Source organism: Zingiber officinale, chromosome 6B (genome assembly GCF_018446385.1).
Source record: "Zingiber officinale cultivar Zhangliang chromosome 6B, Zo_v1.1, whole genome shotgun sequence".
Classification (NCBI taxonomy): Eukaryota; Viridiplantae; Streptophyta; class Magnoliopsida; order Zingiberales; family Zingiberaceae; genus Zingiber; species Zingiber officinale.
The window spans coordinates 68234912-68247800 of NC_055996.1; the positions used below are offsets into that span (position 1 = coordinate 68234912).

Genomic DNA, 12889 nt, shown 5'->3' on the forward strand with positions numbered 1-12889 from the left:
ACATATATGACATTTCATGTAGGAAAAACTAATTAAAACTAAAAAGATGTAAATGAAGGAAAATGATAAAAAATGAAATTGAATGATAAATAAATTATAATATGGGCATTTTGATAATATTAATCGATAGAGATAAAATGACAAGAGTTTTGATTTTAATTTTAAGGTGGTATTAATTTATTGAGAAACAAGGGAGGAGAGGAAAAGTCGGATGCCTCAATACATTTTGACAATTAGAATTACACTAGTCAAATTTAGAATTTAATGTGTTCTATATAAATATTTTTTTTAAGAGAGAAAATAAAAACAAAATAATCATGTTTTCTTATTTCTTAAAATAAAAGAAAGAAATTTACACATCTTATAAATTTAAAAACAAATAAGTCTAAGAAAGTATTTTGAAGAAATTATGGAATAACATTAGCATGATTCGAAATAACTAGAAATAAATATTTTGTTGAGTGACTTAGTTTTCATTTGTTTTTATTATAAATGTAATTTTTTACAAAAATTAAAAGGTACATGTTCCGCTTTAAAAACGTGTCATAAAGGGTATTAACCATGTTCCACTTTATATGAACCGACAAATATATCACTCCAAACAATTGACGCAGGGGCCAACGAATGGTTGAGCATTTGATGCCATGGAAGACTTGGTTCACTGACTCGTAGATCTATGCATCCCTTCACCACCAGTCCGCTCCTTCCTCGTCTGCCTACCTAAAATTTCCAATAAGGAACAAAGAAGAACAATGGCCGGAGGAGGCTTCCTGTCTTCCATCATCACCATGGCGGTAGACAAGCTGCATAGCTTGGCTTCACCGTCAACGCCATCTTCTTCTTCGTCACCACATAACAATATTGAACAAGAGATGAGTAAGCTGACAGAGACGATGAGGAGAGTCCAAGCCAAACTTGCCGACTCAGAGGAGGATAATCATGTAAAAAGTCACTCGGAGAAGCTTTGGCTTAGCGAGCTCAAAGAGGTTGCCTATGACGCCGAAGACCTAGTAGAAGAGTACGAGTACGAGGTGCTGCGTTCCAAACAACTACATGGGAACAACAGTGGGACACATGAGGTACGCGATTCTGAAGATGATTACTTTTGTGAATACCTAAATTACTTTTTTTTTTTATTTTGCCGTTCTTTTCAGTTTAATTTTATAGGCTGTAAATTAGATGATAACAAGATCCTGTGTATTAATATTTGGGAATTCATACTGTAATCTATACTTTCAATGTTTGGATTCATGATTATAAACCCAACAGGGTGAACTAGCAAATAAAGCTGCGGAGATAAGGAAAAGATTTGATGAGATCACCAAAGAGTGGAAACTCCTAACGTTGCCTAAGAACGCAGGAGAGAGAAAGAGAAGCCCCTTAACCCTAGTTGATAACAGAGAAACAGGCTCTTTAGTGCTTGAATCAGATGTTCTTGGAAGAGAAGAGGAAAAGGATATGTTGGTTGAATGGCTGCTGTCAGAGGATGATATGACAGATAATAGAGTTTCTGTGATTGCGATAATTGGGATGGGGGGACTTGGTAAAACAACACTAGCTCAGCTTGTCTATAATGATCCAAAAGTAAAAAGCTATTTCAATCCAAGAGGATGGGTCTGTGTATCGGAAAATTTTAATGTTGTTAATTTGACGGAGAAGATCCTACAATCATTTACAGAAGAGAAAGGGAAAGGGGAAGTGAAAATTCCTGAAACGCTAGATGGGCTCCAACGTGCATTAGAAGAGAATCTGCTGGGGAAAAAGTTTTTACTGATATTAGATGATGTTTGGAATGAAGAATTCACTCTCTGGAATGAATTAAGAAAGCCCTTAGTATCGGCTCAAGTGGGTAAAGTTATAGTAACCACTAGGAATCAACCAGTTGCTAGAATTATGGGGATAAGAAGTCCTCTCGACTTGAATTGCTTACCATTTGATGTATGCTGGCAATTGTTCAAGAGAGTCACTTTGGGAGGAGCTGATCAACCACATCTTGAAGACCTTGGTAGGAAGATAGTAGACAAGTGCAAAGGCTTACCTTTAGCTGTGAAGGTGCTAGGAGGTGCTCTTAGAAACAAAGAAGATATAGATTCATGGGAGGACATACTAGAGAATAAGAAGTGGGAATTAGAAGAAACAAATAAAGGAGTTTTACCGGCACTTAAAATATCATATGATTGCATGCCGATCCAACTTAAGAGATGCTTTCAGTACCTGTCCTTATTTCCCAAACACACACGTTTACATTCAGAAATAATAGTCAGATTATGGATGTCACAAGGTCTTCTTCCTCTTGATGAAGAGATAAGAGAGCAGAGGACAAAGGCAGAAATTACATAGAAAGATTGGCTGAGAGGTCAATGATACAACTGAAATGGAGTGACTCTTTTTTGATGCATAATCTTGTTCATGATCTTGCACAATATATTGCTCAGGACGAATGCTTCTGTATGATGGATAACAAATTTGACACAAAGAAATTACAAAAGATTCGACATTTGTCGGTGAGCATAGAAGATCCTCATCTACTAAAACATCTGGAGACAATAACAGATCAACAACTAAAACTAATGCGGACACTTTTTATAAGAGTACAAGACAAATCAAGGGGGCGACCTTTTATTACAAGACAAGACAAAAATTTTGGAGTCCTTGACGATCTTTTCCAAAATTTGAAATACATACGAGCACTCCATTTAAGCCAGATCGGCATCAGAGAGTTACCAGATACATTGGGCAACCTCAAACTACTTAATTACCTTTCTATAAAAGATATTGCAATAAAGAGTATTCCAGAATCCATACACAAACTTTACAACTTACAAACTCTGGATCTGACACAAACAAATATTTCTGAACTCCCAAGGCAGATTGATAATTTGATAAATCTACGTCATCTTTTGCTTTCTCACAAAGTTGCCTTTCTTCCATCTGGAATTGGAAACTTAACCAACTTGCAGACACTCACCCACTTCAACGTTGGTTGTGGAAAAAAGCATTGCGACATTGGAGAATTGAATAGTTTGATGAAACTTGGAGGGCATATCTCCATTTATAATGTAGCATTGCTACACAGGAGCATTGCGACAATGCCGGTGAACAAATTTTCAAACACAAAACCTACTCTGAAGACAAAAAAGTATCTTGATTCTTTGAGGTTAGATTGGCTTAGAGAGCATGATAATTTTGACCGTTTCAAACAAGATGAAAAGAAGGCAGAACAACAACTTGCATACCTCCAACCGCACGTCAACCTCAAGTTCCTTGAGATAAATAATTATCCAGGTGTTAGATTTGTTGAATGGGTGAGCGATTCATCCTTCACTAAGTTGACCCGTCTGATTCTAGAAGATTGTAAGAATTGCACTAAACTTCCGCCGTTGGGTCAACTTCGTTATCTGGAATATCTTGATATAAGAGGCATGGATGGCGTACAACATGTGGGACGTGAATTTTGCTCCATGCTAATGGCCTCTCCATCTTCTTCTCAAAACAAAATGGCATTTCCATCTCTGACACACTTGGAATTTAGCAGTATGCCAAATTGGAAAGGGTGGGATGGAGTGGAGATTGGTGATTTCCCCAGTCTCCATTTTATTGAAATTTCTAACTGTTCAAAGCTGATCAAGTTTCCTCAGTGGCCCTTTATGTCTTCTGTGAAAGAAATGACATTAGGTAATTGTGGCGCACTTGATGTTCTAAATTTGCATTTATGGACAAATTTAAGCATCGGTATCAAAACTCAAGAACATAGCAAGTGGATGTCCAAGTGTTACTTTCCAACGCTCCAACACTTGACATTAAAAAGCAGGGTGGAATGTGTTCATCTGTCACAGAAACGACTACCTTCACTCAAGACTTTAGAGATTCAATCTTCTGAAGAATTGAGGGTCATTGGAGGGCTTGAAGGCCTCACCTCCTTGACTTCTTTAATAATAAGAAATTGCTTTAACCTTGAGTTCGAGAAGTTACCAGCCACCCTCCAACAACTAAGGCTCTCCAATTGTCCTCTGTTCCATAAGGGGTTAGAAAAACAACCGCATATGCTCAATGTATTGGTATGAGAAATATACACTCTCTTTCTTTTCAATACCAAATACTTATTTTGGTAAATGATAAATTTATTCACATGCATCATTGTCTTTCATTTTGTGTGCCGATGATGTCAAGAGAGAGGGAGAGAAGAGGGAGAGAGAAGAGCTTATAGAGTTTGAGAGACGTTACCCTATCATCAAAGATTGGAGTGATGCAGAGCAGGACAACATCAACAGGATAACATGGATGAGTGATCACAAGGATGACAAAGAGTACAATGGTAGCAAGACAGCAAGATTCTTACCATCGAGAAGGGATTCTTATCGTGAGTATCTTTTTTTTAATCATTTTTATTTTAATTGGAATATATGTTTAGGTTGTACCTGTAAAAAAATTATTATATAACTTATTACTTTATAGATTCCTCTTGTGATTTTTCTCTTAGTTTTGAAGAATTTCTATATAAATTTTGATAACATTTTTTCATTAGAAACAGAGTGATTGTATTTTCTTTCTAAAAAAAAAGTATATTTGTTGACATATATTTATATATCTCTATATAAAGTAAAATGAGAATATCTTAAAATGCTCTTCAACAATATTTAAATTTAATTGTCTTTTATTCATTTTCTATTTAAATTATTTTCTCATTAAACATCATTCAAAATTTTAAATAATTATAAATACAAACATGAATTAAAAAAAGTAGATTCGCTACCTTAGTAGCTCCTTAGCTTCAACCCCACGGATATGGAGGGAGGTAAATATAGGTACACAGACCATAGGCGCATGGTGGGGTAAACCCCAGATCGTCAGTTCCTGAGAATCGACCCTTGACCATTACGTCAGATGTACAAACATGAATAAAGATATTATAGATCTGATCCTTACTCTAAGTCATTGTAAGCAAACCCAATAATCCCTAAATGACTAGATGTGTTATACTAAATTAAAACCATAAATATTTGATAAAAAAATGTAATTAGTATACTCATTGTATTATGTTGATTGAGTAGGATTCAATGCCTGGTGTAAAACATGACAATAGTTTGTCCATGTCTCAGTACACAATATCTAATAGAATGAATGATGATAGGGTATTACCTTGTAGGAGTAGAAATCGATCAAGGTAATATTAGAGACCTTGTATGAGAACCTATTTAAAGGTTGACTGATTAACACTATTAAATCACTTTTCATATTTTAACTTCAATATTAGAACTTATTCCTTACCTGATAATGAATAACATCACTTGCATGCATAAAAACAACTTGCTGAGTTCCTATGGTTAACAAAGACAAAGTAAACGAGAAAAACTTTTGAGACCTTGTATGAGAAATTATTTAAAGGTTGACTGATTAACACTATTAAATCACTTTTCATATTTTAACTTCAATATTAGAACTTATTCCTTATCCGATAATGAATAACATCACTTGCATGCATAAAAACAACTTGTTGAGTTCCTATGGTTAACAAAGACAAAGTAAACGAGAAAAACTTTTGTAGTCTCAATATCACAATTAGGGGTGACAATTTAGGTAGATAAATTATAAATAGGTTGTATCTCATTGACTCAAAACTTATTTAATCTAAACTTGATCCTAATTCATTTATAGTAAACAATTTAAAATCTCCAACTCACACACACGACCTGTTTATAAGTGAGTTAGCTCATTTATGCCTAATTTTAGTAATTTAATTAAACGAATTAGATTAGTTATAAATGGTCATGTGACCTAATCAAACAAATTCCATTGTTTAGTTCCATTAAAAAAACAAATAAATTTTAAATAAAAATATATTAATTATTTTTAATTATATAAAATATAATATAATATATATGATTTGATATTATATTAGATATATTATTACATCATATATTTATAGCTTTTATAGTTTTAATTTGATTGGATTAACTGTTATCATAATTAAATATTATATATATATATTCGGGGTAACTTAGCCTGCACAATTGTGGGCGACATCCTATGTGGATTATCTGAAGCGACCAAAATTGATTTTTTTTTATTCTTCTCTCTCATCTTCATGCAATTTTCTTCTCTCTCCTGCATGCATGCAATGTTGTCAACTTGAGGTCATGGGGTTCGAATCTTGGCATAGTCGAGGTAAATGTCTCCCTTATGGGTCAGTCACTATTCTAAGAGCTAATAGCCACACATAATTTACCTCCTTCGTGTTGGCTCTGAGACGGATTGGTGAGGGCATTGGGGTCAAGCACAGTCACATTTTGCTAACTTTAAAGACTAGCACCAATCCTAGTTTGAAACTAACACCAGCCAATACCATGGTGGTGTTGGTCTTTAAAGACCAGCACCAACGTTGGTTTCAAACCAGCACTAGCTAGCACCATGTTGGTGCTGGCCATTGGTACTGGTCTTAAAAGACCAACGCTGGTGCTGGCCATTGGTACTGGTCTTAAAAGATCAATGTTGGTGCTAGTCTTTAATGTGTTGGTTTGAAACCAGCGTTGGTGCTGGTCTTTAAAGACTAGCACCAACTGTGCTGGTTTCAAAATAACGCTGGTGCCAGTACCAGTGTTGGTGCTGCTCTTGAAGACCAGCACCAGCATGGTGTTGGTTGGTGCTGGCTGATGTTGGTTTGAAACCAACATGGTGCAGGTTGGTGTTGGTTTCAAACCAGCGTTGGTGTTGGTGCTGGTTTTTAAAGATCAGTACCACCTTACATGGAGAGAGACTTGCATACATGTAGGAGAGCGAAGAGAATTGCATGCAGATGAGAGAGGAGAATAAAAAATACAATTTTAGCCATGTGAGATGATCCACGTGAGATGTCACCCACGGTCGTTCAGGATAAATCGCCCAAGATATCATTTCTGTGTGTGTATATTGTTGGACTGATTACGCATATGAGAGGGGGGGGGGGGGGGGGGGGGGAATCACATGGTTTTCAAAAACTTGTTCTTTTTCATTTTAGAAAACAGAGTATGAACGCAGCGGAAAAGAGAAACACAAAAAGCAAGCACAAGAAGAACGCAAGTGGTTTACTTGATTCGGAGCCTTCGACGACTCCTACTCTAAGACCCAGGTCCCCCGGACCTATCGATGGATAATTTACTATAAACCTCTTCCGGTACCTCCGGAAGAGGGAATCGAAGTACAAGGAAAGTTAGAACAAGTGCAACACCCTGCACTTGCCCTTTTTATAGTATTTTAATTACATGAAAAAATTTACCGATATTTTGGAGATTGAAGTTGGAGCGCTTGTGTCGATGTCAGTTGTCGACCGCGATCGGAAGTTCTCGGATCAGTCGTCGGGCGCAGCAGCTTTGTAGTAGAGTCGTAGCAGGAGCCCGGAGCAATCGGAATCTCCAAAGAACGCGTAGTAGCTCGTATGGTGGTTGTTGTTAAATGATTTCTCGAGATATCCTTATAAAGGGCATGGAAGGCGCCTTCCATAGCAATGGAAGGCGCCTTCAATGAGGCGAGTTTGATCCCGAACATATCGGCACTTATCCATTGTAACGCCAAAAGTTTATCCTGTGGAAGACGTGCCGTGGAAGACGCCTTCTACGAACAGTACAAATGTGCCTTCATTGCTTGAAGGCGCCTTCGGACACTGTTCATCTGAAGGTAACTTTCTTCTTTTTGCCCTATAAAACTACGTTAGTCCAAAATACTCTGCAAAATAAGTATTAGGACAATTTAATAATAATAAATAGAGTAATAATTAATTCCTATCCTCCCAGGACCAGGAACTAGTCAAGGCCTCAGCTTAGGGATCCCAAATGGACCTAAGCTGAACCGACGCCTACTGTCCCTTCAACCGAGACGCATCCTCACTTGATCACTCTCCTCCAGTGACTTACCTTAACTTACCAGTTTGCCAGACATCTGGTCAGTCCGTCGACCTGCCTGGACTTTGTGCCAACTATCCGGTCGGCCGTTGACCTAGCTGGACTTCTTGCTAGATATTCAGTCAGTCCGTCAACCCATCTGGACTTCATACCAGCTATCCAATCGGATCGTCGATCTAACTAGACTTTGTACCAGCTATCCGATCGGCCCGTCGACCTAGCTGGATTTCGTACTAGCTATCCGGTCGGTCCGTCGACCTAGCTGGATTTTCTGCACACTTAATCAAATGGTTAGATCACAAATAAAGTCTAACTTAACTTAACTTGTCATTCATCAAAACCTGAGTTAGATCGTTAGTGCAAACCGCACCAACATATAGATATACACACACACGAATTTGATATCTTGTTCGTCGCACAGTACGTGACTTTGCGCGTAGGATATCAGAGTGTTTTTTTATTTTTTATTTTTAAAAATCAATATTTTTGTAAATATAAGTCCTAAATACCTTATTATACCCCGTAAATATATTACTAGACCCCATAAATACCTAAATTTTTTTCATTTTTCATTTTTTATTTTCTTTTAACTGAACGCTATAACTTAATTAGGAATCATGAACCCTGTATGTAAAATTTTAAAGTTTTTTAGTTTGAATACTATAACCCAATTAAAAACGAAAAAAAATTAGGCGTACCCTTAGGGTTTAGACTTCCCAATTGAGTTATAGTGTTCAAGTTAAAAAATTTTAAGATTTTACCTTTAGGGTTCAGGCTTCCCAATTAAGTTGTAGTGTTCAGTTAAAAGAAAAATTTAAAATGAAAAAAAATTTAGGTGTACTTTTAGGATTTAGACTTCCCAATTAGGTTATAGTGTTTAAGCTAAATTTTTTTAATATTTTACCTTTAAGGTTCATGTTTTCCAATTAAATTATAGTGTTCAGTTAAAAGAAAAATTAAAAACGAAAAAAATTTAAACGTTTACGGAGTATAGTAATATATTTATGAGATATATTAATGTATTTAAGATTTATACGAGGAAACGTTGATTTTTTCAATTTAAATTTTTTTTAAAAAAATGAATAAAGATAATGATGCTGATGTCCTGTTCATACACACTAGCATACTGGGTGTATATATATATATATATAAATAAATAAAATTGTGTTGTGTAAACATGCACTCCAAAGCCATACGTGATCAAATGTTTAATTGCTATGGCTTTATGGACTAATAAAGTCAGCAAATTGTATGGGACGGAAGGATCTGGAACTTGCTAGTAAGGCCTCCATTGCCTTTAGGATATATCAGTTGTCTTGAACCCGACAAATCATTATCCTTCTGCCACTTGTATTTTGGTGATATGGTCAATCAGACTCTTAAAGTAGGATTGAGTTGATTATTACGAGACAAAATTTATTATCATAGGTAGGGATTGATTTTCGATAAAGTTGAATGAATAATCTTCCCTGTAATGATCAACTATAGTTTCTCGATTTACCTCCTCACATATGGTTGTAGAGCCGACTATGTGAGGTCGCTTGGTGGTGAATTCCACTTTTCACTACAATTGATTTGTCCAATCGGATAATCTAGAGAAGTCGGTAGGAAACTTGTCACAATTTGAACAGTGGATCAAAAAACTCCTTTATTACTATAATGTCACATTTTTAATTGAGAAAATTTTATTTTACAAACAAATAAGGGTGAAAATTCAAATTATGTAAATCATGAAAAAGTACACTCTATTAAAAAATAAAGAAATAAAAGAACACCCCATCAAATATTTTATATCCAAAATACCCCTTCTTCTAACATTGTTACAATAGTCACTCATAGTTGTTATAACGTATAGCAAAAGCTACTACAACGTGAAAATCTACTATTTTATTTTAATCAAAATTACAATACACAAAGTATTATTATATCAAAATACTTTTTACCAATTTGATGAAAATTTCTTAAAACTTCATTAAAATCATTTTAAATTGATCAAAATTACTTTAAAATAATTGTTATATTGTTGTAGCAACTGCTACTCGTACTTACTACAATAGCACTGAAAATAAGGATGAATATTGTAGCAGCTACTCTATAGCTGCTACACGTTGTAGCAGCTAAGTGTAGCTGCTACAATAACGTTAAAAGTAAGAGTAACTGTTACACGTTGCTGCAGTTAAGTGCTAAGTGTAACTGCTACAATAATGTTAAAAGTAAGAGTATGGTCGGAATAAAACATCTATGGGATGTCCTTTTTATTATTATTATTTTTTAAGATACCTTTTGATGATTTATATAATTTGGGTGTCCTTTTTATTTTTACCCAATAATATTTAGAAAAACTTAATTTTTTTTTCATAATCAACAAAGTCAGCATTAAAACTTTGAGAGAATAATTTTTTTATCTCCTATAATTTTGAAAAATATATTTTAACCTTTATGTATATTATATTTAAAAGATTATGAACATTTGAACTAACACATATTTAAGAAGAATTTAAACGAAAATTATCAAAACTACAGTTGATAAATATAGTTTTTTATTTTTAACTCTAAGGTGAAGTGAAAAAATGTATACATACTATGGGGCCAAGTGGAATTTTCTTCTATTTACTAAATATTAAATTTAGTCAAAAATCAAAAGAATCCCTTATTGTTATTTTCACCCAAAAGGCATCTTAATTTTTGTTAAATAAATCAAAATAACATTCCATCCCTTTTTTATTTAAAAATATATGCGGTCTCGTATAATAATTTTATTTGAAATTATTTTAACATCAAACAATTTAACTAAAATTATTTATAGCAAGTTTAAGATATACTTCTAAAACAACTACATATTATAGATTTTGAACAAGTATATTATAATGGTTTTGAAGCAAATATAATCAATTTAAAGTGATTTTATTAAAATTAAAATAATTTTAATAAATTGGAAATAATAATTTTAGTTAAAATCATTATAATAATATTAAAATAAAAATATTTTCATGATAAAAGGGGTGAAGCGTTCAAGGTTCGCTGCGGGATGAATTGGAACAAGAAGCTCTGTAGGAATTTTCAACGCGGAAGGTAAATTCAACTTTTGCGCTTTCATGATTGCTACACATTTTCTCTGCCCTTTTTTGGTCTAGCTGTTCTCTATCATAATAATCAGAATCCTGGAGGGAGAGGCAAAAGAGATATCTGTGTAGGTATCATGTGTCTTGCTTGTCAATGATTTTAATTGGCATTTTGCATGAGCTCAATGGGTTCAAATAGGTAGGAAACATGTCTTGACTACGATGATGATTTATTTTCCGATAAGCACATGAATTTGGATGAGAATTTAGGTTTTTTTAATTAATAATCATAGAAATCATTGATAAGTTACAAGCAAGGTGGATCAGCAATTTACAGCATAATATCCATAATTCTTCCGTAACATTGCAGCTATCTTGGTCTTCTATGTACTTGTCTCTATGTTTTTGGGTGTTATTTATTCAGTTCATGTAAATGTTAATTGGTTAAAATTCACTAGCCACTTAACTAGTACTGATTTTTTTGTTTTTAATTTTTTTTTTCAGTTACCAATATGGATTTCGCTGCAAATTTCTTCATACAACTCAACAAGAGACAAAACCTAATCCCTACGGTTTGGAAACCAGAGTACCATACATTTTCCAAACACTACTCAGCACCAAAAGCCAAACCTTACGGTTTTGGAGTGCAAAACAGGCCCCATTACAGAACAGCACCCCTAAGAAAGGTTTCTTCAATTTCGTAGCTAAATACCAACCTCCTGCCAAGGTGCTTTCTCACATTACTTCTATAAGGTGCTGTTAGTAATCTCAAATTTTTATCAGTATGTGCATGATTATGGTACTTTTATGATGTCCATCTTATGGGGTTTATGGTATAAAACCAATACTCTTTCTCCAGATAGTGTTGTCTTGCCCTTTCTATGGCATTCATGGATGTTTTCTTTAAAATTTTCTGTGAAAGATGTCTGGGTTTGCCTTTGTGTGAAGATTTTGTAATTTCTATCATAGTGGCTGTTTGGTACACAGACACCAAGAAAAATCTGATTCTTCTCTGTTGTTCTGCCATTCAGTATCAGATTTTGATTTTCACTTTTCAAGCCATGATTGGTTTTGATTTTTGTGTATGTTGTCAGCCATTTGAAAACAAGCGGACAAGATCATCCTCGTATAGAGCTACAAATGCAACTGCTACATGCCTACACAAGCTCAAGCTCAAGCTCAAGCTCAGTCCCAAGCATCAGATCATAAGTGTGTTTTCATAACAGCATATGATTAATTTGGTCTTTGCTTTTGCTAGCACACAGGATAAATTTAAGATGTTTTGTTTCTTTTATTATCAATAGGTGCACAGATCCTGAATCCTGCAAAAAACAAATAATCGAAGATTTTAAGAATGAAGCACACCTCTTTGGAAGCTTACTTGTTATGGCCATTGCAAGTAGTAAGTTATTTTGAACTAATATGTACCAGTTAAAGCCTAGTAAGCTTGCTTACGATGCATTAATGCACAACCACAAATCATATAGACCTTTGGATGCGTGCATATACTGTTTGATGTTCTCTCCTTTTTTTCCTTTTTCATTTTTTGGCATTTAGAAGTATGTTCCCAACCTCATTTGTTTCTTATATTCTAATGAATTTGTAACTTAGTAGCCCGGTTCTTGTGGATGAATTATGTAGATATATTTGTATCCTAATAACATGTAAGATGACACTATGCTTTATTCATTATCATGCTTATCCATCACATTCTTGAAACTATTTGGATACATGCATACGACAATTACAAGCCACCATAAATAACAGAAACCACAAGTTTGTTGCTTTAGTTATTGCAGTTGACCATTAAATTTCATTAGCATCACTTGATAAAAAAAATGGGAAGAAAAAAGGTTCAAATATTTGCTATTCTGGACATTGCACTGTTATTAACAATTTAACACGATGTGATACATTATATTTATAAAATTACTAAATTGGATTCAAATAACT

The 12889-nt window shown here is 34.4% G+C and overlaps 2 protein-coding genes across 2 annotated transcripts in view; both read left to right on the top strand.

Moving 5' to 3' along the window:
* The first annotated feature begins 587 nt into the window (after positions 1-587).
* Positions 588-2340, top strand: LOC121992596 (putative disease resistance protein RGA3). Its single transcript, XM_042547081.1, has 2 exons — positions 588-1079; positions 1270-2340. The coding sequence occupies exons 1-2, from the start codon at positions 753-755 to the stop codon at positions 2338-2340; spliced, it is 1398 nt and encodes a 465-aa protein (XP_042403015.1). The 5' UTR covers positions 588-752.
* LOC121992593 (putative disease resistance RPP13-like protein 1) overlaps positions 2303-12889 on the top strand; it is a 33022-nt gene continuing 22435 nt past the window's right edge. The window contains exons 1-5 of the mRNA XM_042547077.1: positions 2303-4058; positions 4171-4360; positions 11441-11663; positions 12031-12145; positions 12241-12338. Coding sequence (XP_042403011.1) covers positions 2361-4058; positions 4171-4360; positions 11441-11640 — 2088 coding nt within the window. The 5' untranslated portion in view covers positions 2303-2360 and the 3' untranslated portion in view covers positions 11641-11663; positions 12031-12145; positions 12241-12338. The remainder of the gene's footprint in view (positions 4059-4170; positions 4361-11440; positions 11664-12030; positions 12146-12240; positions 12339-12889) is intronic.